Below are 27,837 nucleotides of genomic sequence, written 5' to 3'. Positions count from 1 at the left end.
TCACATCCCTATATCCCATAAGCATCAGCTTGCCCCTCAGTGAATGGCCCATTTACTTTCTTATTTCCAGCTTTGGCCAGTCCCACAAAAGAACATGGACACCACCCGGTATCTGATCTCTTTTGTCTTCACCCCATAGATGATTGGATTCATCATAGGTGGAACAAGTACATACAGATTGGCCACCAAGATGTGGACATGTAAAGGAATGGACTTATGGCCAACTCTATGGGCGATGAATGAAAAAAATGCCGGAGAGTAGAAGAGGATGATGACACAGACATGAGACACGCACGTATTGAAGGCCTTGAGACGAGCTTCTGAGGATGGAAGTCTGAGAACTGCCCTGATTATTGCAATGTAAGACAAGACAATAAGAGTGATGTCTACACCAGTGGCAGAAGCCGCGATGACGAGTCCATACACCGTATTGACCAGTATATCGGCAGTGGCCAGTCTGGCCATGGACATGTGCTCACAATACGTGTGCTCTATCACATTGCTATGTTGATAGGGCAGTCTGTCAAGAAGGAAAACAAAAGGAGTGACCATTAGCACACTGCGGGCGAGGGCGAGGGCCAATGATTTGATTATGAACCAGCTCGTAAGGTTCACGGTATATGTTAAAGGATGGCAAATAGCATAGTACCGATCATAAGCCATGGTCAACAAAATAGCCGACTCCGTCCCAAAGCTGAAGTGAATAAAGAAAGTCTGCACAAGACAACCATTAAAGGAGATCTTCTGACAACTGGACCAGAAGATGCAGAGAGTCTTGGGTATGGTGCAGGAGCTCAGGAGGATGTCACAGACGGCCAGCATCATCAGGAACAGGTACATGGGCTGATGGAGAGCTTTTCTAGTTGTGATGACCATCAACAATATGGTGTTTCCTACTAAACCCATTATATACATGATACAGAATGGGATGGAGAGCAGAAGATGAAAATCTTCTAGACCAGGAATTCCTATCAAGAAGAAGTAGTCCGGGTGGAAACTCGTCAGGTTTGATATTTCCATAAAGCATAGGATGCCTGCAGGGGAGAAAGACACAAGTGAATCTTCCCCATACGTGAAGTCCTAGCTTATACACTATATGACCAGATGTATGTGTGCCCCCCAGAATCATTGAGTTCACGACTTTCAGTCACACTCAATCCAAACAGATCCATAAAATTGCATAAGAGAAGCATTGGTAGTAGTATGGGTCCTACTAAAGAGCTCAGTGACTGTAACCTTGGCCCCATCATAGGAGGCCATCTGCAGCACAATTCACTCATAACATTACTGATCTGCAAGTGTATTGGAAAGGGTTAATTTTTATTAGTTTAATTCTGACTAGTGTTGAGTGAGTATGTTCTGTCCGAGTATGCTCGGGCCGTGCTCCGAGTATTTACAGCTGCTCGGTGATATGGTTGAATGGCTCCCGTGTGCATGATTTGCAACTGTTTGACCGCTTTATTACATGGGAGGAATGTGTAAGAAATAGACATCACAAGTAATAAAACTGTCAAACAGTCACAAATCATGCACACGGGAGCGATTCAACCTTATCACCGAGCAGCTGTAAATACTCGGAGCTCGGCCGAGCATACTTGGCGAAAGGGTTATTAGAACATACTCGCTCAGCACTAATAAGGAGTAATCTGTGAATTCTCCTGTTGTATCCAAATCAACCTGTGGAAATACAACAAGATTTTTCTTATTAGTTTTCAATTTTGGTGCTGGAGTTTTTTTAAGGATTGACTTCAGTTTGTGCAATTTCCAGGTGTAAACCTGGTTCAGACTCATAATCTGCACAATCACGAGCAAATTTCTTCCTCTTCACATCAGTGATAGTTTCCTCCACAGAATTAATATGTTTGGAAAGTTTTTCATTCCATTCTTTAAGATTTGTTGAATTCACATGAGTTCTTTGAGTGACTCCTGTAATGTGGTGATTTGTGCTTCCAATTTATTCAGCTTTTTGTTTTCTTCCTTGATAATAAGTTGCATTAGTTTAGATGAAGATTGGGACAGAATGCTGAGTGAATTCCTCTCCGTAATTAAAATTTGCAATTTTCTTTAGGCGTGACCCTCTAGGGATCACATCATTATCTAAGTACCGCTGCAAAGTTATGGAGTCCCACCATGTCTTTAATCTTTGTGTCATGGCTTATTCAAGCTCTTTAAACACAGTATTCACATTGGGATCATCAGACTGTGGTTTATTGCTGCTGAAAACATCATTAACCTTTCCCATTCTAACTTCATTAACCACGGGAAGAAAACATGATGGAGTGTCCATCTTACATAGCCACAAGAAGGAGAACACCAAGAAGACTCCACCAATACATGTGATGAAAAATGGAGTAAAATGAACGTGGCCCTGGCAATGTTCTTTGTTGTCTCCACCCTATCTTCTCTTTTGTTTTCAGTCCATATGTATATATATGTCTTTTATCTATAGTAACGTTACCTATGATTAAGAACCCTTGTTTGGTTCGAAACACGTAAGGTCTGCCTTACATATGGCGCTTTTTTAATGGAACTAATGGAACTTCTTGTGATGGATACAGAGAAGGTGCTGGAGTTTTTCTAAACTACTATCTTACTGCTTCTCATCCCTGGACTTGCCACCAAGGATTTCCGTGCACCAGTGGACCCTTATGGCATATGCATGGTAGGCTGAAATTCCCCTTTTTTTCCCTTATATACATGCAGAAATAACGACTGATGGGTTTCATACGTCACTTGTAAGTGTTGCTAATGTGAAGTGGAAGCATTAAGGAGTGACAGCAGATAAGACATGAAGTGGTAGACTACGCAAAAAAGCTTTAGATCAGCATGCACAATGCCAGACGTTTCCTGGAGTGGTATAAAGCAAGTCATCACGACACAAAAGCCTGGGATCACCATGTAATGTGGTGTTTCTCAGGGCTCATCTCATCTTTCTTTATACCAGTCCAATAAATTCAGCCGCACTTTATATTCTAGAGGATACATCTGCAAATATGTAGACATTTCCATGTAACAAACTTTAGAACAATTCAGACATTACCAGCGTGGAGCCGTCACGTGCGGTGTTGGAGGGATCATGCGTGTGCACTGTCACTGTCAGTCGCTTGCTTCCTATATACTGGGCAGCTGAGTCCCCAGATGCAGGAAATCCTCCAGAGGGACCGATGGAGGACTAAATGTGACTATGAGATTGGCTGCCGCTAATTAAGGAGTATTCTCTGGGAGACGTCATCTGCAGCAATCTCTCGGATTTCTCCTCTGATATTGGTTTGTTTTTCTTTATAAATATTGGAAAAACACTGAATCAGATTCATCAATCTGAATTTTCGCCTCATTGTCCTGTGATGTAGAAGTGTTTTTACAAATAATAAACTGACAGACGAAGCCTCCTTTCTCCACTCATCAGAGTCCTCCATCTTCCTGTGTCTGGTACAAAGCTGAAGGTGCTCAGAATCTCTGCGCTCGCTGAGACATCACAGCATAGGTGGATTATAATGAGGACGATCTGGGCTACCGCCCGGGGCCCCGAACCTCCAGGGGGTCCGGGGATCCGGGGTGTCTATGGCCAGATTGTCCTCATTATATGTGCGGCGCCGCAGCTCATACCGGCAGACAGTGGCAAGGGGGTGCCCCCGGACCGCTCCCCCAGCAGCGGCGCACGGCCGTTGCTTCTTCTTCGGCCAGGCCAGCACTACAGCAGTTAACTTCCCTGTGCTGGCCCGGCCGCGTCACTGCTACTTACCACCAGAGAGGAGCAGGAGCCAGGAGGACTGGAGCTGAGCCGAGAGATGGTGAGTGTGTGTGTGTGTGTGTGTGTGCAGGCAGATATCATTGTGTGATGTCTGTTTATATGTATTTTTGTGTTTCAAATGTGTTTATGCGTGTATGTATATGTCTGTATATGTTTGTGTGCGTGCGTGACTGCGTGTGGCCTCCTGCTGAGTATGAATGGTGCCGTGCGGCCTCCTGCTATCTCTGGGGGGGGCATCGTGCGGCCTCCCGCTGTGTATAGCTGGCGCCGTGCAGCCCTCTGCTGTGTATAGATGGCACCGTGCAGCCCTCTGCTGTGTATAGATGGCATCGTGCGGCCTCCCGCTGTGTATAGATGGCACCGTGCGGCCTCCCGCTGTGTAAAGCTGGCGCCGTGCGGCCACCTGCTGTGAATAGATGGTACCGTGCGTCCTCCCGCTGGGTATAGATGGCATTGTACGGCCTCCCGCTGTGTATAGATGGCGCCGTGCAGCCCTCTGCTGTGTATAGATGGCACCGTGCAGCCCCCTGCTGTGTATAGATGGCATCGTGCGGCCTCCCGCTGTGTATAGATGGCACCGTGCGGCCTCCCGCTGTGTAAAGCTGGCGCCGTGCGGCCACCTGCTGTGTATAGATGGTACCGTGCGGCCTCCCGCTGGGTATAGATGGCATTGTACGGCCTCCCGCTGTGTATAGATGGTGCCATGCGGCCTCCCGCTGAGTATAGGTGGCGCCGTGCAGCCTCCTGCTAGGTATAGATGGCGCCGTGCGGCCCTCTGCTTTGTATAGATGGCGCCGTGCGGCCTCCCGCTGTGTATAGATGGCATTGTGCGGCCTCCCGCTGTGTATAGATGGCGCCGTGCGTCCTCCTGCTGTGTATAGGTGGGGCCGTGCGGCCTCCCGCTGTGTGTAGGTGGCGCCGTGCAGCCTCCCGCTGTGTATAGATGGCTACGTGTGGCGTCCTGCTGTGTATAGATGGCGCCGTGCGGCCTCCTGCTATGTATAGATGGCTATGTGCGGCCTCCTGCTGTGTATAGATGGCGCCGTGGGGCCTCCTGCTGTGTATAGATGGCTACGTGCGGCCTCCTGCTGTGTATAGATGGCGCCGTGCGGCCTCCTGCTGTGTATAGATGGCGCCGTGCGGCCTCCTGCTGTGTATAGATGGCGCCTTGCGGCCTCCTGCTGTGTATATATGGCGCCGTGCGGCCTCCTGCTGTGTATAGGTGGCACCGTGCGGCCTCCTGCTGTGTATAGATGGCTACGTGCGGCCTCCTGCTGTGTATAGATGGCGCCGTGCGGCCTCCCACCATGTATAGGTGGCGCCGTGCGGCCTTCCGCCGTGTATAGGTGGCACCGAGCGGCCTCCTGCTGTGTATAGATGGCTACGTGCGGCCTCCTGCTGTGTATAGATGGCTACGTGCGGCCTCCTGCTGTGTATAGATGGCTACGTGTGGCCTCCTGCTGTGTATAGATGGCGCCATGCGGCCTCCTGCTCTGTATAGATGGCGCCGTGCGGCCTCCTGCTGTGTATAGATGGCGCCTTGCGGCCTCCTGCTGTGTATAGATGGTGCCGTGCGGCCTCCCGCTGTGTATAGGTGGCACCGTGCGGCCTCCTGCTGAGTATAAATGGCTACGTGCGGCTTCCTGCTGAGTATAAATGGCTACGTGTGGCCTCCCGCTGTGTATAGATGGCGCCGTGCAGCCTCCTGCTGTGTATATATGGCGCCGTGCGGCCTCCTGCTGTGTATAGGTGGCACCGTGCGGCCTCCTGCTGTGTATAGATGGCTACGTGCGGCCTCCTGCTGTGTATAGATGGCGCCGTGCGGCCTCCCACCATGTATAGGTGGCGCCGTGCGGCCTTCCGCCGTGTATAGGTGGCACCGAGCGGCCTCCTGCTGTGTATAGATGGCTACGTGCGGCCTCCTGCTGTGTATAGATGGCTACGTGCGGCCTCCTGCTGTGTATAGATGGCTACGTGTGGCCTCCTGCTGTGTATAGATGGCGCCATGCGGCCTCCTGCTGTGTATAGATGGCGCCGTGCGGCCTCCCGCTGTGTATAGGTGGCACCGTGCGGCCTCCTGCTGAGTATAAATGGCTACGTGCGGCTTCCTGCTGAGTATAAATGGCTACGTGCGGCCTCCCGCTGTGTATAGATGGCACCGTGCAGCCTCTTGCTGTGTATAGATGGCTACGTGCGGCCTCCTGCTGTGTATAGATGGCTACGTGCAGCCTCCTGCTGTGTATAGATGGCTACGTGTGGCCTCCCACTGTGTATAGATGGCTACGTGCAGCCTCCCGCTGTGTATAGATGGCTCTGTGTGCTCAATATTGAGTCATACAATTAATGTAAGGCTATGTGCCCACGATGCAGAAATGCTCCGGATTTTTTGTGGGCGTTTCCGCATCTCCTTGGCAGAAAAAACGCATGCGGATTGTACATGCGGATTCTACATGCGGATTGTACATGCGGATTGTACATGCTGATTGTGCATGCGGATTGTGCATGCGTTTTTCCTGCCAGGGACATGCGGGTTGTGATTTTAGCATCACTTGGAAAGTGCTTGACAACTTGGTCACACTATATAAATCCATGCAACCGGCAACCGGCATATATAGTGTGACTGAAAGAATGGCAAAAAATAAAAAATCTATACTTACCTTCTGATGGCCTGCCGATGTCAGCGGTCGCGTGACCCGTCACATGACTAAATGACGTCACGGCAGGTCCTTTTCAGACCATCGCGAGCTGCTGGCAGCCAGGACGCATCGGATAAAGACACCGGGGGCCCTCAGAAGGTAAGTATAATATTTATTTTTTATTTTTTACAGGTTCTATGGTACCGGGGTCCGGAGGAGTCTCCTGTCCTCCACACCCGGGTACCATCCGCACATTGAAACGTTTGGATTCTGCATGTACAGATGCAGTGATGCGGATTCCATGCGTTCTAATGTAAGTCAATGGCGGCGAAAACGCCGCGCTTCCGCAAAATAATTGGTAATGCTGCGTTTTTTCCGCAATGATAATCCGCAGCGGAAATTTCCGCAGCATGTGCACAGCACGTGCGGATTATCATTGGGGAACATGGAGGACCGACTACCAAGCGTTTTTTAAGCGTTTCTGCAGTGGAATTGCTTAAAATACGCATAGTGGGCACACAGCCTAATAGGGGGCACACAGCCTAAAAAAAATTATTATAATTAATATTCTGCCAAATTAATTTCACGTGAACTATCACATGATCTATCACAGGGGATCATGTGACATGTCACGTGATACATCAGGTGTGTGTGTGTGGGGGGGGCGCGCCTTCTAAACTGCCCGGGGCCCTTGCTACTCTTAATCCACCCCTGCATCCCAGTAACCCCGAGGCAGGAGAGCTGTCAGAGCTGTTAATATGGGATCCTATTACAGAGGGGTACGGAGATTCTATGAGAGAAGAGGATATGTTAGACTATGTTATTTCTAATTCAACTTTATTAATATTTATTATTTTACTTATTTATTTTCCTCGCTTACATAACGCCAGTATATTCTGCAGCGCTGTACAGATGTCATCATCACTGTCCCCATTGCGGCTCACAGTTTACCTTCAGTTTGTCTTTGGGGTATGGGAGGAAACTAGAGAATCCAGAGGAATCCATCCATTATGATGAAACAGATGGTACATTACACCACTCGAGACTCAAGAGTTCTGAGTAATTGATGATATGGTGATTAAGGGCCCAGTTATACGAACCGACCACCAATCAGCCGACCACCAATCAGCCGACCGCACTAGATGATGCACACTGAATGATATATAATAAGATGCCGCTGTTCTCGGCATTGTTACACAGGACCAACCCCCCAAAGTGATTTTTTAAATTACCGTATTTTGCTAACTATAAGACGCACCGGATTAGAAGATACAACACAAATTTTGGGGGAGGAAAATATTATTTTTAATAAAATGGTGGTGCGCCTTATAAACCGCTTATACTGCAGCTTACCTGGGGGCTACTGCTGCAGGAAGCTGGCGGCGGCTACGGAGAAGGTAGGCGTGGGGCGATGCTGCTGGCACTTGGTTGGTAGGAGTTGGTGTTTGGCGGAGGTAGGAGTGTGGCGATGCTGCGGGCCCCTGGCTGGAAGGAGGTGGTGTTTGGCGGAGGTAGAAGTGGGGCGATGCTGCGGGCCCCTGGCTGGTAGGAGTTGATGATTGGTGGAGGTAGGAGTGGGGCAATGCTGCAGGCCCCTGGTTGGTAGGAGTTGGTGTTTGGCGGAAGAGACAATAATGGGGTGATGCTGCAGGCCCCCGGCAGGTAGGAGTTGGTATTTGGCGGAGGTAGGATTGGGGCGATGCTGCGGTCCCCTGGCTGGTAGGAGTTGGTGTTTGATGGAGGTAGGAGTTGGGCGATGCTGCAGGCCTCTGGTTGGTAGGAGTTGGTATTTGGCGGAAGTAGAAGTGGGGCGATGCTGCGGTCCCCTGGCTGGTAGGAGTTGGTGTTTGGCGGAGGTAGGAGTGGGGCAATGCTACTGGCACCTGGTTGGTAGGAGTTGGTGTTTGGTGGAGGTAGGAGTGGGGCGATGCTGCGGTCCCCTGGCTGGTAGAAGTTGGTGTTAGGCGGAGGTAGGAGTGGGGCAATGCTGCGGGCTCCTGGCTGGCAGGAGTCGATATTTGGTGGAGGTAGGAGTGGGGCAATGCTGCAGGCCCCTGTTTGGTAGGAGTTGGTGTTTGGTGGTGATAGGAGTGGGGTGATGCTGTGGGCCCCTGGCTAGTAGGAGTTGGTGTTTGGCGGAAGAGACAGTAGTGGGGTGATGCTGCAGGCCCCAGGCTGGTAGGAGTTGGTGTTTGGTGGAGGTAGCAGTGGGGCGATGCTGCAGGCCCCTGGTTGGTAGGAGTTGGTATTTGGCGGAGGTAAAAGTGGGGCGATGCTGCGGTCCCCTGGCTGGTAGGAGTTGGTGTTTGGCGGAGGTAGGAGTTGGGCAATGCAGTGGGCCCCTGGTTGGTAGGAGTTGGTGTTTGGCGGAGGTAGGAGTGGGGTGATGCTGTGGGCTCCTGGCTGGCAGGAGTTGGTGTTTGGCGGAGATAGGAGTGGGGTGATGCTGCAGGCCCCAGGCAGGTAGGAGTTGGTGCTTAGCGGAGGTAGGAGTGGGGCGATGCTGCAGGCCCCTCGTTGGTAGGAGTTGGTGTTTTGCGGAGGTAGGAGTGTGGCCATGCTGCGGTCCCCTGGCTGGTAGGAATTGGTGTTTGGCGGAGGTAGGAGTGGGGCAATGCTGCGGGCCCCAGGCTGGTAGGAGGTGGTGTTTGGCGGAGGTAGGAGTGGGGCAATGCTGCAGGCCCCTGGTTGGTAGGAGTTGGTGTTTGGCGGAAGAGACAGTAATGGGGTGATGCTACAGGCCCCCGGCAGGTAGGAGTTGGTGTTTGACGGAGGTAGGAGTTGGGCGATGCTGCAGGCCTTTGGTTGGTAGGAGTTGCTGTCTGACGGAGGTAGGAGTGGGGCAATGCTGCGGGCTCCTGGCTGGCAGGAGTCGGTGTTTGGGGAGGTAGAAGTGGGGTGATGCTGCGGGCCCCTGGCTGGTAGGAGTTGGTGTTTCGCGGAAGAGACAGTAGTGGGGTGATGCTGCATGCCCAGGCTGGTAGGAGTTGGTGTTTGGCAGAGGTAGGAGTGGGGCGATGCTGCAGGCCCCTGATTGGTAGGAGTTGGTATTTGGCGGAGATAGAAGTGGGGCGATGCTGCGGTCCCCTGGCTGGTAGGAGTTGGTGTTTGGCGGAGGTAGGAGTGGGGCAATGCAGTGGGCCCCTGGTTGGTAGGAGTTGGTGTTTGGCGGAGATAGGAGTGAGGTGATGCTGCAGGCCCCAGGCAGGTAAGAGTTGGTGCTTGGCGGAGGTAGGAGTGGGGCGTTGCTGCAGGCCCCTGGTTGGTAGGAGTTGGTGTTTGGCGGAGATAGGAGTGGGATGATGCTGCGGTCCCCTGGCTGGTAGGAGTTGGTGTTTGGCGGAGGTAGGCGTGGGGTGATGCTGCGGGCCCCTGGCTGGTAGGAGTTGGTGTTTGGCGGAGGTAGGAGTGGGGCAATGCTGCGGGCCCCTGGTTGGTAGGAGTTTGTGTTTGGGGAGGTAGAAGTGGGGTGATGTTGCGGGCCCCTGACTGGTAGGAGTTGGTGATTGGCGGAGGTAGGAGTGGGGTAATGCTGCGGGCCCCAGGCTGGTAGGAGGTGGTGTTTGGCGGAGGTAGGAGTGGGGCAATGCCGCAGGCCCCTGGTTGGTAGGAGTTGGTGTTTGGCGGAAGAGACAGTAATGGGGTGATGCTGCAGGCCCCCGGCAGGTAGGAGTATGTGTTTGACAGAGGTAGGAGTTGGGCGATTATGCAGGCCTCTGGTTCTTAGGAGTGGGGCAATGCTGCGGGCCCCTGGTTGGTAGGAGTTGGTGTTTGGCGGAGGTAGGAGTTTGGCGATGCTGCAGGCTTCTGGTTGGTAGGAGTTGGTGTTAGGCGGAGGTAGGAGTGGGGCAATGCTGCGATCCCCTGGCTGATAGGAGTTGGTGTTTGGCGGAGGTAGGAGTGGGGCAATGCTGCGGGCTCCTGGCTGGCAGGAGTCGGTGTTTGGGGAGGTAGAAGTGGGGTGATGCTGCGGGCCCCTGGCTGGAAGGAGTTGGTGTTTGGCGACGGTAGGAGTGAGGCAATGCTGCGGGCCCCTGGTTGGTAGGAGTTGGTGTTTGGCGGAGGTAGGAGTTTGGCGATGCTGCAGGCTTCTGGTTGGTAGGAGTTGGTGTTAGGCGGAGGTAGGAGTGGGGCGATGCTGCGGTCCCCTGGCTGATAGGAGTTGGTGTTTGGCGGAGGTAGGAGTGGGGCAATGCTGCGGGCTCCTGGTGGCAGGAGTCGGTGTTTGGCGGAGGTAGGAGTGGGGCAATGCTGCAGGCCCCTGTTTGGTAGGAGTTGGTGTTTGGCGGTGGTAGGAATGGGGTGATGCTGTGGGCCCCTGGCTAGTAGGAGTTGGTGTTTGGCGGAAGAGACAGTAGTGGGGTGATGCTGCATGCCCAGGCTGGTAGGAGTTGGTGTTTGGCAGAGGTATGAGTGGGGCGATGCTGCAGGCCCCTGGTTGGTAGGAGTTGGCATTTGGCGGAGATAGAAGTGGGGCGATGCTGCGGTCCCCTGGCTGGTAGGAGTTGGTGTTTGGCGGAGGTAGGAGTGGGGCAATGCAGTGGGCCCCTGGTTGATAGGAGTTGGTGTTTGGCGGAGATAGGAGTGAGGTGATGCTGCAGGCCCCAGGCAGGTAAGAGTTGGTGCTTGGCGGAGGTAGGAGTGGGGCGTTGCTGCAGGCCCCTGGTTGGTAGGAGTTGGTATTTGGCGGAGATAGAAGTGGGGCGATGCTGCGGTCCCCTGGCTGGTAGGAGTTGGTGTTTGGCGGAGGTAGGAGTGGGGCAATGCAGTGGGCCCCTGGTTGGTAGGAGTTGGTGTTTGGCGGAGATAGGAGTGAGGTGATGCTGCAGGCCCCAGTCAGGTAAGAGTTGGTGCTTGGCGGAGGTAGGAGTGGGGCGTTGCTGCAGGCCCATGGTTGGTAGGAGTTGGTGTTTGGCGGAGGTAGGAGTGGGACGATGCTGCGGTCCCCTAGCTGGTAGGAGTTGGTGTTTGGCGGAGGTAGGCGTGGGGTGATGCTGCGGGACCCTGGCTGGTAGGAGTTGGTGTTTGGCGGAGGTAGGAGTGGGACAATGCTGCGGGCCCCTGGTTCGTAGGAGTTTGTGTTTGGGGAGGTAGAAGTGGGGTGATGTTGCAGGCCCCTGGCTGGTAGGAGTTGGTGATTGGCGGAGGTAGGAGTGGGGCAATGCTGCGGGCCCCAGGCTGGTAGGAGGTGGTGTTTGGCGGAGGTAGGAGTGGGGCAATGCCGCAGGCCCCTGGTTGGTAGGAGTTGGTGTTTGGCGGAAGAGACATTAATGGGGTGATGCTGCAGGCCCCCGGCAGGTAGGAGTATGTGTTTGACAGAGGTAGGAGTTGGGCGATTATGCAGGCCTCTGGTTGGTAGGAGTTGGTGTTTGGCGGAGGTAGGAGTGGGGCAATGCTGCGGGCTCCTGGCTGGCAGGAGTCGGTGTTTGGGGAGGTAGAAGTGGGGTGATGCTGCGGGCTCCTGGCTGGTAGGAGTTGGTGTTTGGCGACGGTAGGAGTGGGGCAATGCTGCGGGCCCCTGGTTGGTAGGAGTTGGTGTTTGGCGGAGGTAGGAGTTTGGCGATGCTGCAGGCTTCTGGTTGGTAGGAGTTGGTGTTAGGCGGAGGTAGGAGTGGGGCGATGCTGCGGTCCCCTGGCTGATAGGAGTTGGTGTTTGGCGGAGGTAGGAGTGGGGCAATGCTGCGGGCTCCTGGCTGGCAGGAGTCGATGTTTGGCGGAGGTAGGAGTGGGGCAATGCTGCAGGCCCCTGTTTGGTAGGAGTTGGTGTTTGGCAGTGGTAGGAATGGGGTGATGCTGTGGGCCCCTGGCTAGTAGAAGTTGGTGTTTGGTGGAAGAGACAGTAGTGGGGTGATGCTGCAGGCCCCAGGCTGGTAGGAGTTGGTGTTTGGCGGAGGTAGGAGTGGGGCGATGCTGCAGGCCCCTGGTTGGTAGGAGTTGGTATTTGGCGGAGGTAGAAGTGGGGCGATGCTGCGGTCCCCTGGCTGGTAGGAGTTGGTGTTTGGCGGAGGTAGGAGTGGGGCAATGAAGTGGGCCCCTGGTTGGTAGGAGTTGGTGTTTAGCGGAGGTACGAGTGGGGTGATGCTGTGGGCTCCTGGCTGGTAGGAGTTGGTGTTTGGCGGAGATAGGAGTGGGGTGATGCTGCAGGCCCCAGGCAGGTAAGAAATGACTTACTTATGGTAAGTATGGCTCACCTGTTGAACCTGGTTGTCCAGCAATTTTTAGCCCACTATCCCAGACTAAATGGCCTTCTGCAGAGGGCACGGTCGCTGTGTGCTCACTTCCGCCGTTCGCATCCCGCAGCTCAGCCACTTACATCTCTACAGAAGTCGTTGGGCCTGCCACTTCACCGGCTAAAATGCGATGTGCCTACCCGGTGGAATTCAACTCTGCACATGTTGCAGCGACTGTGGCAGCACCGACAAGCCCTGGTGCAATACGTTCTGACGTATAGCCTGGGCCAACGAGATCCAGAGGTGGGGCAAATCACGCTGGAGGAGTGGTCTCAGATCAGGGACCTATGCACTCTTCTGCACAGTTTTGAAATGGCGACGAAGATGTTTAGTGCTGACGATGCCATTATCAGCATGACTATTCCGGTGATTTACATGCTGGAGTACATGTTAAACAGAATTCGGAGTCAGGTGGTGGCACAAGAGGAGGTGGAGGAAGTAGAGGAGGAGGAGTTGTATGCGGAAGGGCTAACATCTGCAAGGTCCAGACGGTCGGCAGCACAAAGGCGGCAGGCATGTGAGGGTGGGGGAGATGTATTTACCAGGGCGCATGGTAGCAGCCAAACTAGTGAGGAAGGTGCAGGAGCCCAGGAAGAAGTGGAGGACGAACTGATGGAAGACTCATCAGATGAGGGAGACCTTGATCACATTTCTGTTGTGGGAGGTTGGGGGGAGAGGGCAGAGGAAGGAAGCATGATTGTTACCTCGCCACCAACACAACAGGGACTTGGTGCTCCTGGATGCGCAAGACACATGAGTGCCTTCTTGCTGCACTACCTGCAACATGACCCTCGAATTGTGAGAATTAGAAATAATCCTGACTACTGGGTTGCCACACTGTTAGATCCCCGGTACAAAAGTAAATTTGCAGAAATTATTCCTGCCATAGAAAGGGATGCACGCATGCAGGAGTATCAGCAGAGACTGTTGCAGAATCTTACATGTGCTTTTCCCCAAAACACTAGTGGTGCGCGTAGTGAATCTCACAGTTCCAACTTGCCAACCGTGGGACCGTCGAGTGTTCAGCACTCAAAACGTAACAGAAACACAGTATCTGCTGGTAACATCAATTTTGCGGAATCATTTCACCACTTTTTTAGCCCATCCTTTGCAAGGCCACAGGAGACAAGAAGTCTGACACATAGTCAACGCCTAAAGACAATGGTACAGGAGTATCTCCAAGTAAACATTGAAGCAATGACTATGTCACTGGACCCTTGCTCCTTTTGGGCTTCCAATCTGGATAAATGGCCGGAGCTCGCCACTTACGCCTTGGAGATCTTGTCATGCCCCGCAGCCAGCGTTCTGTCTGAACGTGTGTTCAGCGCTGCTGGTGGTGTGCTGACAGATAAGCGCACGCGGCTCTCCACCGATAATGTAGACAGACTCACGTTCATAAAGATGAACAAATCATGGATCCGAAACGACTTTTCTACCCCTATGTCATCCTGGGGAGAGTAAAAGCTTGATGATTTGTTAAAATCACCTCACCAACCATTTTAAGCTTTCAAATTACTAATCATGTTTATCTGTATCTTGGCTGGAAAATAATTTGGGCCTTGTAGCAGCGTGCAGTACTGATTCTATTAGGCCATCTATACTAAACTCCACCAGATTTAAAATTACTAATCATGTTTATCTGTGTCTTGGCTGGAAAATAATTTTGGCCTTGTAGCAGTGTGCAGTACTGATTCTATTAGGCCATCTATACTAAACTTCACCAGATTTAAAATTACTAATCATGTTTATCTGTATCTTGGCTGGAAAATAATTTGGGCCTTGTAGCAGTTTGCAGTACTGATTCTATTAGGCCATCTATACTAAACTCCACCAGATTTAAATTAGTAATCATGTTTATCTGTATCTTGGCTGGAAAATAATTTGGGCCTTGCAGCAGTTTGCAGTACTGATTCTATTAGGTCATCTATACTAAACTCCACCAGATTTAAAATTACTAATCATGTTTATCTGTATCTTGGCTGGAAAATAATTTGGGCCTTGTAGCAGTTTGCAGTACTGATTCTATTAGGCCATCTATACTAAGCTCCACCAGCTTTCAAATTAATAATAATTTTTAGCTGCATCTAGCCCGGAAAATAATTTTGGGGCTCATAGATGCGCAAGACACATGAGTGCCTTCTTGCTGCACTACCTGCAACATGACCTTCAGATTGTCAGAATTCGAAATAATCCTGACTACTGGGTTGCCAACTCTTAGATCCCCCACACTCTTCGATCAACCTTTTCATTTTAATAAAGAACAAAAAAATGGTCATTTTTGAAATTATAAGCATTAGCAGGTTATTACAAACTGAAATCAAACAGTTTTTCACTCAAAACTTTATTCTAGGTGATGTTACATTGCACATAGGACCCCTTGTTCGAAAGGAGCTTCTGAACTCTCTCGTCCATTGAATTTGTCCGGTTTTGGATGGTTTCTGCTTCAATTGTTTTGCATGAGGACAGAATACCCTCCCAGAGCTGTTGTTTAGATGTGAACTGCCTCCCGCCATCATAGACACTCCTTTTGATGATGCTCCAGAGGTTCTGAATGGGGTAGAGGTCAGGGGAGCATGGGGGTCACACCATAAGTTTGTCCCCTTTTATGCCCATATCAGCCAGAGATGCAGATGTGTTATGTGCAGCATGAGACGGGGCATTATCATGCATGAAAATGATCTTGCTGTGGAATACACGGTTCTTCTTCTTGAACCATGGCAGGAAGTGCTGTTTGAGAATCTCCACATACATTATGGAGTTCATCTTTCTTTACCCCTTCAGGGATCCTAAAGGGACTGACAATCTCTCTCCCCATGATTCCAGCCCAAAACATTACTCCACCTCCTCCTTGTTGGCGCCGTAGCCGTGTTTGCATGGGGTGTCCATAAACCAGCCATCCTCCACTCCATCCATCTGGACCATCGAGCGTTGCACGGCACTCATCGGTGAACAAAACAGTTTTGAAGTCAGTCTTCATGTATTGTTTGGCCCACTGGAGCCGTTTCTGCTTGTGTGAAGTGGATAGAGGAGGTCAACAGGATGGCTTACGCACAGCTGCAAACCTCTGAAGGACCCTGCATCTTGTTGTTCGGGGGACGTTGGAGGCACCAGCAGCTTCAAAAACTTGTCTGCTGCTATGACAAGGCTTTTTTGCCGCTGCTCTTTTAACCTGACGTAATTGCCTGTAGGAAAGAGTCCTCAATTTGCCCTTATCAGCACACACACGTGTGTACTGTGTATCAGCTACATACTTCTTGATTGTGCGATGATCAGGATGAAGTGCCTTGGCAATGTTGATTGTAGTCATGCCTTGACCTAAACACTCCACAATTTGTTGCTTCTCAGCAGCCGACACATCCTTTTTCTTTCCCATTTTGGCAGAAAATGTAGGCTGCTTAATAATGTGGGACAGCCTTCTTAAGTAGTCTTGCCTTTCATTGGACACACCTGCCAAACTAATTAGCACAGGTGTCTGCAATTGCTTACAGTGATATAAAGAGCCCTGACACACATCACCATCAATGAGTTTAACTGACAAACAATAAAATTCTTACCTTATCACTCCTAAACACTTTTTGGATAATAATTTGGAACGCAGTGTACACGTGCTTTTCCACAAAACACCAGTGGTTCACGTAGTGAATCTTACAGTTCTAACTTGCCAACCGTGGTCTGTATGGAGTTGTTCAATAAAGGGCCCAAAATTAAGATAACATAGACGGGAGAGGTCTCTATGAATACGAATACCTAAGTATTTGATACCCTGTGAGGGCCAGGCAAAGGGAAAGTTGGACTGGATGGAATCCTGTATGGATTTGGGGAGGGAGACATCGAGGGCCTCAGACTTCGCTGCATTGATTTTAAAATTTGACCATGTAACAAAGTGATCTATTTCAGCCATAACAGCAGGGATGGATATATGTGATTGAGAGATATATACTAGGATATCATCAGCAAATGCAGAGCACTTGTACTTGGTGCCTCCCACCTCAATCCACCTAATATTGGGGTTATGGCGAATTGATGAGAGCAGGTGCTCCGTCACTAGGATTGGTTCCATTGGTGATTATGAAAGGTGATGAAAATGTTCCATTTATCTTCAGCCTAGGTGACGTATTGCGATACAGGGCCGTGATTTTGGCTATAAAAGGGTCCCCTACACCCCTACCCCAAGCTTTTTAAGAGAATAATATATGGCGTGCCAGGAGACTCTATGGAATGCTTTCTCAGCATCCAACGAGAGTATCTAATTACAAATGTTTAACTGCATCTAGCCCAGGAAATACTTTGTGCCTAGTAGCAGTGTCTGCTAGTCAGCGGATTATCCCAGCTGTTAAGCAAGCTACACCACCTGTAGTTTGGACACTTAGTTTTTTCAAAGGAAATGGTTCGGGCCCCCGGGACACTCAGTGAAGAGCATCGGGGAGGCACCCCAAGGCACAGGGGCTGGGACTGGTGGTAGGACGCCTTGCGGTGGACCGCCAAGCTCGATCCTTATAGAAGCTTTTTGTTATGTTCTGCTACCAGAGCTAAGGAAAGAGAGGAGATCTGTCCCTACGATAGAACTCAGTTTAATCCCTACGATGTAACAGGGGACCTGATCCTGCGATCAGACCTGCTAAAGTCCTAAGCTAGTCTGTACGGAGACCTATAGATGTGGGGAAGGAATCCCTACAAGTACTAAGGACTGGGAGGAATATGGGACACCTCCTAACAGAAATAGTAGCAGACAGACGAACAAACAAAATATATAGAACATAGAGGTCAGTAGACCAAGCAAACTAACAGAGCAAGACACAGAGCACAGGCTAGCTAGAAAGTAGATATACAATGAAGTCCAGCAAAGCCAGAAGGGCGGAGCAGGATTAAATAGGCCAACAAGGTCATGTGACCAGCAAAGGAAAAAAAAACCTAAGAGCAAGGTTCTAACAGTACCCCCCCTTCTAAGAGGATCCTCCGGATCCCCTAGGACCAGGCTTATCAGGAAATCTCCTGTGAAACGCTCTGATAAGTCTGGACGCGGAAACATCATCCGACCTCACCCAAGAGTTATCCTCGGGACCGAAACCTTTCCAGGCCACAAGATACTGCAAACTACCTCTATACCGTCTAGAGTTAAGGATGCGAGAAATTTCATATTCCCCGTCCTCCACCACCGGAGGAACAGAGGCAGAGGCGTCACAATCCGATACAACAGCTTTTTTCAACAAAGAGACATGAAATACCGGATTAATTCTCCAGGAGGTAGGAACCTCCAACCTAACAGCAGATTGGTTGACAACCTGAAGCACCTTAAAGGGCCCTACAAACTTGGGACCCAATTTCTTTGAAGGAATCCTCAACCGCAGATTCCTAGAGGACAACCAAACCATGTCACCAACAGCGAACAAAACCTCCTGTCGTTTCCTATCAAAGTAGTCTTTAGATTTTCTGTTGGCCTCCTGAAGATTACCACGCACATCCGTCCAAACTCTCTCCAAATCACCGGAAAAATTCTCCTCCTCAGGCACGGCAGATCCCAACTTGGAGAACGACCCAAACGACGGATGTCTCCCAGAACAACAAAAAAAAGGCGAACAACCAGCAGAAGAAGATGTATGATTGTTCAGAGCAAATTCAGCAAGTGGCAGAAACTCAGACCACCCCTCTTGATTGTCTGCCACAAAACAACGCAAGAACTGCTCAACATCCTGGTTTTTCCTTTCTGTCTGGCCATTAGATTCAGGATGATATCCGGACGAGAACGACAAATGAACTCCCAACCTGTCACAAAAGGCACGCCAAAAACGAGCCACGAACTGAGGACCCCTATCAGAAACAATGTCAGTAGGAACGCCATGAAGTCTGACAATTTCCTTGACAAAGGCCTTAGCGAGAGTTTTAGCGCAGGGCAGTTTGACGAAGGGAACCAAGTGACACATCTTGCTAAAACGGTCCACGACCACCCAGATGACAGTAAAACCCTCAGAGTGGGGAAGGTCAGTTATAAAGTCCATAGCCAAATGTGTCCAAGGAGCACTGGGAACCTCCAAAGGACAAAGCAACCCCGCAGCAGGAGTATGTGAGGACTTAGATCTAGCACATATAGTACATTGACGCACCCACTTAATGACTTCCTTCTGCCATCCAGGCCACCAAAAACTGCGACCCACCAGTCTCTTGGTCTCAGAGATTCCGGGATGACCTGCCAACCGAGATTCGTCACACTCAACAAACAAATCTCTCCTAAAGGTCCCAGGCACAAACAACCTCCCATGAGGAGTGTTAGATGGGGCATTCTCCTGTGCTTTAAGAATCTCATCTTCCAAAACGGAGTCCAAAGCAGCTATCACAACACCTTCTTGTAAAATGTTCTCCTCTTTCTCAGCACCGACTATGGGAGAAAAACTGCGAGACAAGGCATCCGCCTTAACATTCTTAGTACCAGGGATGTAAGTAACGGAGAAATTAAACCGTGAGAAAAACAGTGCCCACCTAGCCTGACGGGCATTCAGGCGCTTGGCAGCATCAAGATATATCAGATTTTTATGATCCGTAAGAACCTGAACGGGAAATTCCGCACCTTCCAAGAAGTGGCGCCAGTGTTCAAATGCGAGTTTAATAGCCAATAATTCCCGATTACCAATATCGTAATTCAATTCAGTCTCCGAAAATTTTTTTGAAAAAAAGGCACAGGGATGTAATCCATCCCCGTTATCCTGAGACAATACTGCGCCAACCCCCACAGAGGAAGCATCAACCTCAACCAAGAACGGCCTAGTAACATCAGGCTGCATAAGGATGGGAGCAGAGGTGAACCTCTCCTTGAGATACACAAAAGCTTCAATGGCCTCAGAAGACCACTGAACCGCATCAGCACCTTTCCTGGTGAGATCAGTCAGAGGTTTGACAATACTAGAAAAATTTTTTATGAATTTTCTGTAGTAATTGGCGAAACCCAAAAACCTCTGTATCGATTTCAAACCAATAGGCCTAGGCCATTCCTGCACAGCCTGAACCTTAACCGGATCCATCTCAAAACCTTTGCTGGAGATAATGTAGCCCAAAAAACTAATTCTCTGTACAGCGAACTCACATTTCTCCAGCTTAGCAAAAAGCGAATTGTCCATTAATAACTGTAATACGCTCCGCCAATGAGACTCCAGATCCGGCGAATAAATCAAAATGTCATCCAAATACACAACCACATTTTTGCCGATCAAAGGTCTAAGGATGTCATTAATCAGATTCTGAAAAAATGCAGGAGCATTAGTAAGACCAAAAGGCATAACCAGATTCTCAAAATGACCCACAGGAGTGTTAAAAGCAGTCTTCCATTTGTCACCCTCCTTCATGCGCAACAGATTGTATGCCCCCTTAAGGTCAATTTTAGAGAACCACTTGGCCCCCATTAACTGGTTAAACAGATCAGGAATCAATGGCAGTGGGTAAGGATTGCGTACAGTAATTTTGTTAATCTCACGAAAATCCAGACAAGGACGTAAACCGCCGTCCTTTTTTTTTACAAAAAAAATTCCAACCGCCACAGGAGACTTAGAGGGCCTAATGTGACCGGCGGCCAAACTTGTCTGTATGTATTCCTCCAAAGCCTTCCTCTCAGGAATAGTAAGGTTAAATAAACGACTTTTAGGAAGAGTCGCTCCAGGGACAAATTCAACAGAACAATCGTAGTCTCTATGGGGAGGCAAAACCTGCGATTCCTTCTCAGAAAAAACTCTCCAAAAATCCTGAATAGGAACAGGCAATTCTCCCCTATCCAAAGCTGCAATACGCCCGTTACAACACTTGTCATAACATTTATGGCTCCAGGATTTAATTTCACTGGTAGACCAATCCAGTACAGGATTGTGAAATTTTAACCAGGGCAATCCCAATATTACTGGAGAAGGCAAGTTATTCAACACTACCAAATCCAATTTCTCATGGTGAACACCATTAATAGTGAGAGGAAATTCACAGACCTTGAGAGTAATATTCTTCAAAGGGGAACCATCCACAGAAACCACAGCAATGGGGGATGATAAAGGTTCAGGTTTTAAATTGAGTCTTTCCACGAATCCCCCATCAATTACATTCAGAGTAGACCCACAATCAACAAACACCCGAAATTCCATTAATTTTTTCTGAGCAATCGTGGAATCAGCTAAAAATATACCCTTGGAATTTAAACAGGCAATACGGGCGTGACTGACCATTTTTTTTTCTTTCTTCATACGAAGCTCACAGCCTTTAATCAAATGACCAGATTTTCCGCAATAGAAACACAAGCCTTCAGAAAATCGACGGTCTTTTTCTTGAGAGCGAGGTGCCACCGATCCAATCTCCATCGGTTCACCACTGTTAGTACACACATTCTCATAACCAGAAACTGACATAGCAGAGGATTTGCTCTCATTAACCCTTGCACGCAGTCTTCTATCCACCCGTATAGCTAATTGCATAGCCTGTTGCAAATCTTCAGGTGTAGGATAAGCAATTAGCAGGTCTTTAACCCTTTCACTGAGCCCAGCAAGAAATAGACTTTTCAGAGCAGAATCGTTCCACCCTGTTTGAGTAGACCAACGACGGAAATGAGTACAATATTTTTCCACATTACCTGATCCCTGTTTTAAACGTCTCAACTCAGTCTCAGCTGATGCGACACGGTCAGGATCATCATATAATAGTCCCAAAGCAGAAAAAAAACTATCCACTGATCTGAAGCATGTATCACTAGGTTGCAAAGAAAAGGCCCAATCCTGAGGCTCTTTGCGCAAAAGTGACATTATGAACCCTACGCGCTGGGATTCATCCCCAGAGGACTTAGGTCTCAAATGAAAATACAATAAGCAAGCATTTTTAAATGAAAAAAATTCTCGGTGTTCACCAAAAAATAAATCCGGCAAACATACCTTAGGCTCCAAGAAATGTGCTCCAGGACAGTTACTCACGTGCTGACGGAGCTCGGCCACCTCCAGAGAGAGTCCCTGCAGGCGATGAGCCAAATCCTGAACCGACACCATGATGGAACAGAAAAATCTTTCCTTAGAGAATTTGCTGGCTGGACTTACTGTTATGTTCTGCTACCAGAGCTAAGGAAAGAGAGGAGATCTGTCCCTACGATAGAACTCAGCTTAATCCCTACGATGTAACAGGGGACCTGATCCTGCGATCAGACCTGCTAAAGTCCTAAGCTAGTCTGTACGGAGACCTATAGATGTGGGGAAGGAATCCCTACAAGTACTAAGGACTGGGAGGAATATGGGACACCTCCTAACAGAAATAGTAGCAGACAGACGAACAAACAAAATATATAGAACATAGAGGTCAGTAGACCAAGCAAACTAACAGAGCAAGACACAGAGCACAGGCTAGCTAGAAAGTAGATATACAATGAAGTCCAGCAAAGCCAGAAGGGCGGAGCAGGATTAAATAGGCCAACAAGGTCATGTGACCAGCAAAGGAAAAAAAAAACCTAAGAGCAAGGTTCTAACACTTTTTAACTGCAGCAGCTTTAGTGGACGCTACTGGAGCTGGAATTACGCGGCTGCTGGCATGAGACTTGCCCTCCAATAGATCCTTGTAAAAGGATTTAAAGTGTATTCATTCAAATTAGAGAGCCAATTTAAATTAAAAAGATTAGACCAGCCTCCACCGCAGGTGGGCTCGCTCGACCCACCAGCGGACAGGCACCAGTATTGGGAGAGGGGGGCTGGCCGTCTGGGTCCACCGCGGCTCTGGCACAAACCCGGCGACACGGAGGTCGCACGGGCAGGAACGGACTGGCTGTGTCGGCTTCGCACTTTTTGGGTTTTAGAAGGACATGACATGCCTATATCTGTGTCTCCCCCTCCTTTTACTCCTCCACCTCATTTCTTTTCGCATGACTATATGTACTTGTTACTTTTCCATGTGTTAGTTGTGTCTTCTGAGCAGTTTGTCAGCTTTTGGACACCTTTGAAGTGTTTTCTATGTGTTTCTATGTGTTTTTGTTTGCCTGCCATTGGTTTTAACGGTGTTCGAAGGTGTTCGACGAACAGTTCGACGAACAGTTCGGCGAACATACGGGTGTTCGACGAACCGAATCGAACTCAAACACTACGGGGGTGGCTCAACACTAGTGTCCAACAGCCCTCTGCTGCCCCTTATCGTCCAACGATCAACAGAGGAGACTCAGGTATCTCAGTCTCATCAGCATCGCCTCCCTCAGGGATTAACGTCTGGTGATGAGGGTCAGGAAGCTGCTCGGACCCTACTTCGTCCTTCCCCGAATCCAACCTAAAAAAAAATTTGGCATCGGTGCAGATGCTTTTCTCCTCTTGACTCTGTGAATCTTTGGAGTGAACTTATGATGCCCATGGCATAGAATGTGTGAATAGTTCTGCAGACTCACCCATCTGTGGTTCCCTACAGTCAGTTGGGCGGTTTGACAGTTGTAACGTGGAGGGAAACAAGGGTAATTGGGATGCCACCTCTGTGTACTGTGTGTGATGCTGAGGTGGAGGAAGAGGATGAGAGGCCACTTGAAGCAGTGTTTGCCACCCACTGGAGAACCTGCTCTTTCTGGCCCTCATCAACAAGGCGTATCGCTGTGCGGCTGCCAAAGTAACGGAGTGGAGTAGCCCGTCCGGTAACAGAAGTTGTCAGTTGTCTTTGGATAGGACGTGAAAGTGTTGGTTCACTAGTGCTTTCACTAACATTACCACCTACCCTGTATATACCTTGAACACCAAGCCTATTTCCCCTTCCACCATGACCTCTCCTTTTCCCACTCATGTTGCTAAAATAGTGTGGTAGGAGCACACTATTAGCAACAAAAAAATAGATTTTTTACTCAGCATCAGCTCTGCACACAGCTGAATTTCAGCAGCACTAAATGACAAGGTGAGATATAGCTTGCTGTATAACATTAGTGTAGAGAGGAGCACACGGGGCTGCTACCATCACGCGGTGTGCCGGAACTATATTTTCTTCGCCCAATGGCCCTTCTACTACTAAGGACTGAGACCAGAGTGTGTGTTGCAATGGAAAATTTGCTGTACTCACTGTTACACCGTTCATGGAACCGACACAGACTTCAAGCAAGACAGGAGATCGTAGATCGGGGTTAACAGACTCACTTTTACTGTGCAATTCTTCCATACATGGCTGCAGTATACAGATCAAGACAAGTTCTTTGGTTAGCGAAGTACCCTTGGTAAAATGTATTTCTAGTATTTGCTCTTGATCCTTCCTGAGACCCAACATAATCCACTTCTTCTGCAACCCAGCTGAGAATCTCCCCTCTAGGGATATAGAGGCCTCACCTTGAGCACCTCTGACAGGCCATGAGCCTAGGACTGTGTCGGCGTCCAGATTCCATCTCAAAGGTGTCCTCATTCTGCTCTTATAACTTGCACTAGTAAAACACTTCTTCACTGCTGTCACTGCTAATGGAGTCTGTTTTCCTGTCTGCTCAGTCTTCCTTCACACTCCGTCTCTCTCTCTGTACATGGGACAGAACCTAAACCGGTTCTGTGTCAATCGGGTCTTGAACCCAGGGATGAGGTGGCCTGACACAGGCCTCCCCTAACGGCAGTTTCACTCTGTCTATTATTTCTCACTACTCACTTTCTCCCAACTGTCTGCAACCCGGAAATGATTTTCTATAAAACTGCTCTGGTGCTGTAACTCCTCCCAGCTAATGATGTAACCTCTGTTTTAACTACCTAGTGTCTAAGTAGTGTAGTGTACTAAATGGCTCTCTCTATTGTATGGTTCCCCCTTCTGGGCAGACCTCCTGCATCTCAGGGATGAACCGGCATACAATAATCGGCCATAAGGATTTCACATAAGAAACACTTTTATCACATAAATAACCATCAACACATATAACAATTATTAATGTAGCGCCCCGAGGGTTCGGCCGCTACAGGGGTATTGCACCTCTGCCAGAGGTGTGATGTTCCACTCTCGGGTAAGGATGGAGGGTGGATCAGGGCTCGGTAGGCTGCATGCATCACACACACCCCATTTCCGAGGGACAGCTCAACGGTGCTCCCACTAGACAGAAGTGCAGGCACGACAGCATCTGTCCCTGGCTGGAGTGGGGAGGGGTGGTGGAACACCCAGTGATGTAGGAGCAGGAGGGGACGGTCTCTGGGCATAGGTAGGAGCCTATTGGTTGCAAGTCACCTGGGCTCATACACAGAGAGGGAGGTATATAAGGTGGGCACCATCTTAGAAGGGGAGTTCAGTCAGTTCGGTGAGAGAAGGAGCTCAGCCAGAGAGGGCTGACAGGGAGCTGTGGCTCAGCCTGGGCCCAGCTCCACGAGGCAGGCCTGGAGTGAAGGCCAGAAACAGCAGAGAGGACAGGACCAGCAGAAAGGAACAGAAAGGAAAGGAAGAAAGGAACAGAACATCAAGAGAGGCCCAGAGACACGAAGGCAGAAGGAACCCCAAAGGCCGCCCATGAGATTGCGGGTGACGGGTTGGCAGAACAGGGTACCGGATCCCAAGTTGGTGGAGGTGACTAATCCTCAGCCAAGGACCGGCGGTCGTGATCATATTTTGGTGCGACCCCTCGCTAAACCTCCTAGAAAGGCACACCACATGGGGTCAGGGAGGTGAGCACGAAGCCCTCCCAAGAGAAGGCCCGCGGGAGCTGGACAAACGTAGTGTCACTGGTGGGGCACGGCCAGAGAAAGGAATAGAAGGGAGTCCTGTGACACACTCTGGAATTGCCTGGGGGTTGACCGAGCCCCACACCTGGTGGACTCAGCACGGCTTGGGCAGTCATTGTCGGCGGAGTGACTGGGAATATAAAGAACTGTGAGTAAAGAACTTGAACTGCAACCCCACATCTCTGTGCTTCATCGCCGCACCAGCACTACTAGTGCTGGGACGCCCGCTCGCACCATCACTCCCACCATCAACTACACTGCCCTGGGGCTGCACTCTTCCCGTGGGGAGTCACACTACCTTAGCTGCATACACCATCAGCCCCAGCGGTTTGCCCTTGCAGCGGCGGTTCGCACTGACCGCAATCCACAGGTGGCGTAGTCGGACAATTAACCTAGAACCCCCACAAAATACCGCCATTAGCCTGACCACCCTGAGCCACGGGACCGGGTCACCGCCACGGATACTACAACCCCCAGAAGCCCGGTTCCGGGTGCCCCTCGGCCCAAGGGGCGAGTCATTAACCCCACCTTCAACTCGACATCTTCATCACCCCCGGCCGCCTACATTAGTAACAGAAGAAAGTATTTTTTTAGTGTGGATGAGGCCTGCATAACATAGAAGATATGCTCCAAACAATTTCAAAAGGACATCTAGCCTGCAGTATGACGTTAGTAACAGAAGAAAGTATTTTTTTTAGTGTGGATGAGGCTTGTATAACATAGAAGATATGCTCCAAACAATTTCAAGCTGAGATCTCCCCTACAGTATCACGTTAGTAACAGACAAAAGTATTTTTTTAGTGTGGTTGAGGCCTGTATACAATAGAATATATGCTCCAAGAAATTTGAAACTCAGATCTAGCCTGCTGTATCACGTTTGTAATAGAAAAAAATAGTTTTTTTACTCTGCATGAGCTCTACATACAGCTGAATTTCACCGCCACAAAATGACAAACGGAGATATGGCTTGCTGTATCACGTTAGCAACTGAAAAAAATAGATTTCTAAAAGTGTACCCGTGCATGGAGCACAATAGAAGCAGTGCACAACAGACTTCTATGAAATATGCCCTGCTGTCTTTGTCTGGACCTCACTAATGGCACAAGGAAAAAAAATCTGCTGGAAGGTCGGTTTTACAGCCACCCAGGACACTAGCTATCTAAACTATCTGACTTAGAAGCAACCGCCTAGCTAACTAGCTAAAATCTCTAATGAATCCAGGAGCAGCGTCAGGAGTAGCCTCTTTGACCTGTTATCATCACAAAATCGCGCTAAAACAACATGACCACTCTTTATATAGAGAGGGACATGTGATTTCAGCAGCCAATGGCACAAGTCCTTGTGTCTGGACATCGCAGATGGTTCCTGCACCCTGATTGGCTAGCCGTGATTTGCACACATAAAGTTAGGGGGGAAAAAAAAAGATTACAAGCACTCCGCTCCTCTGAGCTCTCCCCACTCCCTCCCGTCATCAAACACGTCCCCCCTGCTCTTCATACAGCACCACTATCCTAGTCAAAGTGCTACAAATACTTTAGTGGCAACGCAATAATTTCCCACACTTTTACCAAATTTTACCGATTTTAAGAAAAAATTCTCGTGTTTCTGATCATGAATCCGAATGTGCCATATTTGTGCCGAATTTGAAATTGGCGATATTTTTTTAAACATATTCGCTCATCTCCAATAAACAGTAAATTGAATTAACAAAAGCAATCTTTCAGCAAGTAACAATAAAGTTATTTTTTTTAATGCTTTAATGCGGTGCACCCAGTCGTGGGAGTCACCACGTGAGTTCTCTGTCTCTCTATACGGCCCTAGCAGGGGTCACCGGTCCTTCCCGCTAGGCCGCAAGTCTATTCCAGATATAGTCAATCAGATCCCTTTTAGTCCCCCATGCAGCAACCGGCCCCCTCCCAACTTGAAGTCCTAATCCCAACTGTCCCCGGTAAAATAAGTGAAAGCTGGAAGTGACGGCCCTGCTCACTCGGGCTGTTCCTCCGCTTCTGCTGGCACACCCCCCCCTCACTGTCTTCTCTCAGCTCTTCTCGGCTTGACCGTTGAAGGTAATTAGGCTTGGGGCAAGGGGTTCTAGGCTTCGGCTCTTGACAGGCAACGTCGGGTCCTGGGAACTTAATCAGTGCAGTGCACGGGTCCTGGCTCTGGCTTAGATGAGCAGAACTCGGGGCACTTCTTTGAAGGATCAGGACCTTATCAGTCCACGTCTGGGACTTAGGCGACGCAAGCCTCCTGCTGAAGCCTGTCGTGCTGGGCTCCACGGTACCTCTGGAGCATGTCTCCTCTGCTCTGCAGCTTGGCGCCAAATCTCTCTGTGGTTTGGCATGCTGGGCTTTTATATCCAGGAAATCCTTACTGGAGGTCACCTGATCAGGTGGGGCATCTGAATTTACTCCCCCTTCAAATCTTCTATCACAACTTGGTTTCACTTGATTTCGCCTGGCCAGCAGATGACAGTCTCTCCTCACCACTGGCACATCCTGCAAGAGTTCTGATGTTTCATTGCCTTCTGCTACACTGTCGTACCATACCAAAGTAAGGTGGCTGAGCAGGAGCTTCAT

The 27,837-nt window shown here is 49.7% G+C and overlaps 1 protein-coding gene across 1 annotated transcript; it reads right to left on the bottom strand.

The window, feature by feature from the left end:
- Positions 1 to 60: 60 nt before the first annotated feature.
- On the bottom strand, positions 61 to 27,837 carry LOC141243298 (olfactory receptor 52Z1P-like). The gene is made up of 3 exons (XM_073668917.1): positions 27,633 to 27,837; positions 1,882 to 1,926; positions 61 to 986 (listed from the first exon to the last, which is right to left on the bottom strand). The coding sequence occupies exons 1-3, from the start codon at positions 27,835 to 27,837 to the stop codon at positions 61 to 63; spliced, it is 1,176 nt and encodes a 391-aa protein (XP_073525018.1).

The sequence above is a fragment of the Phyllobates terribilis genome, unplaced genomic scaffold, assembly GCF_046119375.1.
Source record: "Phyllobates terribilis strain yellow unplaced genomic scaffold, ASM4611937v1 Scaffold_2__4_contigs__length_985480577, whole genome shotgun sequence".
In the NCBI taxonomy this organism is placed as follows: domain Eukaryota; kingdom Metazoa; phylum Chordata; class Amphibia; order Anura; family Dendrobatidae; genus Phyllobates; species Phyllobates terribilis.
Note: the sequence above shows the minus strand (reverse complement) of the source record. Positions and strands in the feature narration are given on the sequence as shown.

What these genes read in the sequence shown, in the direction of transcription:
- LOC141243298 (XM_073668917.1), bottom strand. Translation starts at nt 27,837, where the DNA reads ATGAAGCTCCTGCTCAGCCACCTTACTTTGGTATGGTACGACAGTGTA. An exon ending in ACCTGATCAGGTGACCTCCA is followed by an intron (nt 1,927 to 27,632) that starts GTAAGGATTTCC and finishes ACCACATTACAG; the next exon opens with GAGTCACTCAAAGAACTCAT. An exon ending in TTCAACAAATCTTAAAGAAT is followed by an intron (nt 987 to 1,881) that starts GGAATGAAAAAC and finishes GTTTCCACCCGG; the next exon opens with ACTACTTCTTCTTGATAGGA.